Source organism: Phalaenopsis equestris, unplaced genomic scaffold, assembly GCF_001263595.1.
Source record: "Phalaenopsis equestris unplaced genomic scaffold, ASM126359v1 Scaffold200183, whole genome shotgun sequence".
Classification (NCBI taxonomy): domain Eukaryota; kingdom Viridiplantae; phylum Streptophyta; class Magnoliopsida; order Asparagales; family Orchidaceae; genus Phalaenopsis; species Phalaenopsis equestris.
The window spans coordinates 64,343-68,387 of NW_018220020.1; the positions used below are offsets into that span (position 1 = coordinate 64,343).

The 4,045-nt window shown below is 33.4% G+C and overlaps 1 protein-coding gene across 1 annotated transcript; it reads left to right on the top strand.

The window, feature by feature from the left end:
* Positions 1 to 291: 291 nt before the first annotated feature.
* Positions 292 to 2,121, top strand: LOC110035828 (monosaccharide-sensing protein 2-like; the record flags this gene model as incomplete). Its single annotated transcript, XM_020740127.1, is given in 3 exon segments — positions 292 to 981; positions 1,089 to 1,210; positions 1,555 to 2,121. Coding segments are annotated over 2 exon segments (646 nt in total), but the record flags the coding sequence as incomplete, so codon positions are not given.
* Positions 2,122 to 4,045: the final 1,924 nt, after the last annotated feature.

Consider the following 4,045-nt stretch of genomic DNA (forward strand, 5'->3'; position numbering starts at 1 on the left):
TGTTTCATCAAATGAAATTTTGTACAGCCTTCAAAACTTTCTCGCATCCTCAAACGAAACCTTAGTCCAAGAAGCCTTGGATGACTATAAATGAATTATTTGGAGGGACATTTTGGCCAAGTTGCACTCAAGATCAAATAGAGCATCTATAATAACATTTTTATATAATGTTCAAAATATTGCTTTGCCAACATATAGTACAAAAAATATTCATCGGATCTCGTCTTTATGTGTCGTACTATTATAACTATTGTTTTCTTGTCGCGATTCCTGAGAAACCTTTTTCTCGCGATTCCCTAGGTTCAGTGCCACATTGCTAACCGATCTCTCACTCTCACTCTACCTTTCTTCTTTTCTCTCTCCTCATCTCTGTCCTCTCATATTTTATCACCCATCGCCCATTTTTTTGAAGCCGTTGTCTCCATTGACAATCTTTGAATCTCATTGCTATGAATGGAAAGGTTTCTCGTTTGACAGCTATGTTTACGAGTTCCAAGTGATATTTCACTCCGTTTTTCGCTCTTTCCTGTTGCAGAAAGCCTCGAGATTCCACAGTGAAAGGGGACCGGTGGCGTTCGGGCAAGATGAACTTTGATTATCTTAAAGAACACGTGGGCTCATGATTATTAGTTAAATTTGAGATGTTTTTATTCTCTAATCGGAAAATCTTCATCCTGATTCGTTTCAATCGGGAAAACCCCTGTTCTATGTATTTTGCTGTGTGAGCGATGGTATTAGGCAGGGGAGAAAGGGATTTTTAAGTGTTGGATTCAGATTGAGTGGGCTAAAGATTATTCATATAGCTTCCTTTCATGTGTTTCGTTTGTATTTCGTTCTTCGGCGGCGATTGCACATTTCTAATTATTACAGGATTATACTGACTGATCCTATGTTTTTCTAGGCCTATTTGGCCGGCTTACATGGGTTTGTTATTCATCGGTCAATTGAACGGATATACTTTTATTTGAATTCCTATCGACGGTAAGCGCTCTATTTGATTTGTTCCGACTTTTTAGATTCTTCTTTGATGGCTGCGTTATGATAATCTTGCAAGTTTTTATGTTTCCTGGTATGCGATTGTGTGACAGAAAGCTGTTCTTTTCATAATCGTATCTGTTCCTTGCTGAAGAGATGGACGGGGCTGTTTTTATTGCCATAGCAGCCACTATTGGAAACCTGTTGCAGGGTTGGGACAATGCTACAATTGCAGGTATGATCTTACTTTCTTCCTATGTCATATTGGAAATTTTATGGCTCATTTGGTTGCTTGAAGTTATAAAATATGTTTTGGAAATGTTGAAACTGGTTTATTCCATAATTTGGTTGGATGTAGTCAGCAATCTGGTTTATTCTGTAATATGTAAATTGCTCATTGATTTCAAACTCTACAAACCTCATCAAAACTCCTTTAATGTAATGATTTAATTTTCACACATAATGAGTGAAAATGAATTAGCATTTTCTAAATTATATTTTCTATCTGCTAGGAATCTCTTTTTTTTTCTGACGCTGATAACTCTTTTGAATCTCAAAATTCTATTTTTATTGATCCAGGAGCTGTTATTTACATTAAAAGAGAATTTGAATTACAGACAAAGCCTACTGTTGAAGGTTTAATTGTGGCTATGTCACTTATTGGCGCTACAATAATTACTACATGCTCAGGACCCATTTCAGATTGGTGTGGCAGGCGCCCCATGATTATCTTGTCTTCAGTATTTTATTTTATTAGTGGCTTGGTGATGCTGTGGTCTCCAAATGTTTACATCTTACTCCTTGCCAGGCTCATTGATGGGTTTGGAGTTGGCTTGGCTGTTACCCTTATTCCGGTGTATATTTCTGAGACATCCCCACCTGAGATAAGAGGGCAGCTAAATACCCTTCCACAATTCTGTGGCTCAGGGGGAATGTTTATGTCATATTGTATGGTATTTGCAATGTCTCTTATGGCGAATCCAAATTGGAGAGTGATGCTTGGAGTTCTTTCCATCCCATCCCTGATATATTTGGCATTAACAATATTCTTCCTGCCTGAGTCTCCGAGGTGGCTTGTTAGCAAAGGGAAGATGTTAGATGCCAAAAGGGTTCTGCAATGGCTGCGTGGAAGGGAAGATGTATCAGGTTTGTGTAGACATAATTTATTGCTCATCTATTTTCTTCTAAGCACCGACTCTATTGAATTTTGAAGTTGGAACTTTTTTCTGATGATTTTTTCTTTGCTTTTGCTGAATTGGTCTAGCCTTTTTCCTGTCAAGTTGTGCTTAATCTTTTTGCTAAACAACCTGTCTTACAAGTTTGTTGCTGTTTCCATTTGTGGAGTGCAAAAAGGCTGCATAACGATAGGTTTATATTATATTTTAGCAGTAAGTTAACCTTCCTCTAGATTATTGAAGTATGTTAAAGGGATTTTTTTGAGCGATGTATTTCTAAGGATCCTTGTTTGTATCTTTTCCACTGATGATGGATTTTGGAAATATTATTTTTTATTGAAGAGAAGTGTCTTCAGTGTTCCTTTGTTTATGGATTTATTTTTGTAGAGTTGATCATTAGAAATCCAGTAAAAGAAAGAAGAAGAATTTAACTTGTGGAAATTTACATACCTAGCACACGATTTTGATGTATCTACATATCTCACATCAAAACTTTCATATTTACATACATAGCACTTTGGTGCTTTATACCTATACATGAAAAGGTGTATTTCATTATTAAAGAGTGGTAATAGTACTTTTTTTTATGTTAAAGATTTGAGCGTTGTGTGTGTAATATGGAAGTTTAGGTGTGAGATATGTAAATACATTAGAATTGCGTGCTATGTATGGAAATGCCCCATTAATTTAGTGTATTTTTTTGAATTTGGTCTCCTTTTAAACTCGATGATCATCAACGTACTCTTTAGTTCATGTGTTGTGATTTCTTAGGATTTTTTTCGTACAAGTTAAATGTTATTTTCCTTAGATTTTGTTTACTAATCATGGCTTAAATGTTGTTAATTATTATTTTTTTTTTCCTTTTAATTTCTTAGAAGTTGTGTTCTTCATTATGAAATGTAAGATGTGGGACACTGTGCCATGCAAGAAATAATATGCATTTTGTAGTTTCGTCACATTAAAGGTCAACCATCTAATGATCCGGTTAGGAGAGTAGATATTTTAGATTTGACTTATATTATAAAAGGTAGAGGCAAACCTAAAGGGACTTGGGCATATTGTATAAAAAATGTTTTTTTAAGAATTATATGAAAATATGACTCTCCATAGTAAAATGTAGAAAAATGATTCATGTAGCTGACCCCACTTAGTGGGGTAAGGGCTTCTTGTTAAGTAAGTTCAGTGTGTTGCATTTTATGCATTTCAGTTAAATATCAATGATTTAGCCATTTTAAAGTCTTTGATGAAGAAATATTGTAACTCCAATATTTGAGAATACATGGGCTGTTTGAAAATTAGGCGTTGTAATTAAATAAAGATGGAGCATAATCATTCTAATAGTAAAGTCAATTTTGTTTTCTGCAAATTTTGGTTGATATTGTCTTGTAATAGGAAAGTGTAGAGAATATAGATATCATCTTTAGATTTTATTAGCCTTAATTCATTTTTGCAAGTTGGATTTAGAGTAGTGTTTAAATTGTCTTCATTGTAATCATGAGATTTAAAGTTGAAGTCAAGGGAATGGTCTTTATTTGATGCTATGAAGCATAGTCACTGATATGAGAACACAAACACGACACAACACAACACGGAGACACAACATAATTGAAAAAATAAGACACTGACATATCATGGACATGTTTTTATGTTAATTAATTATTAATATAAAAATTTATTTTTATATTATTTTGTATGAAAAATATCACAACACAAATTATGCTAGTATAAAATTTAACTTTATAAATTTAATTTATATTATAAAATCTTATGCTTGCAAAAATAAATTTTTAAAATTAAATATAATTTGTTTCAAAAAATTTCATCCAACTAATAATCCAACTAATGTACTAAAATTTTATGAGGTTTTTTAATATTTATAGATTTATGCCGCACTT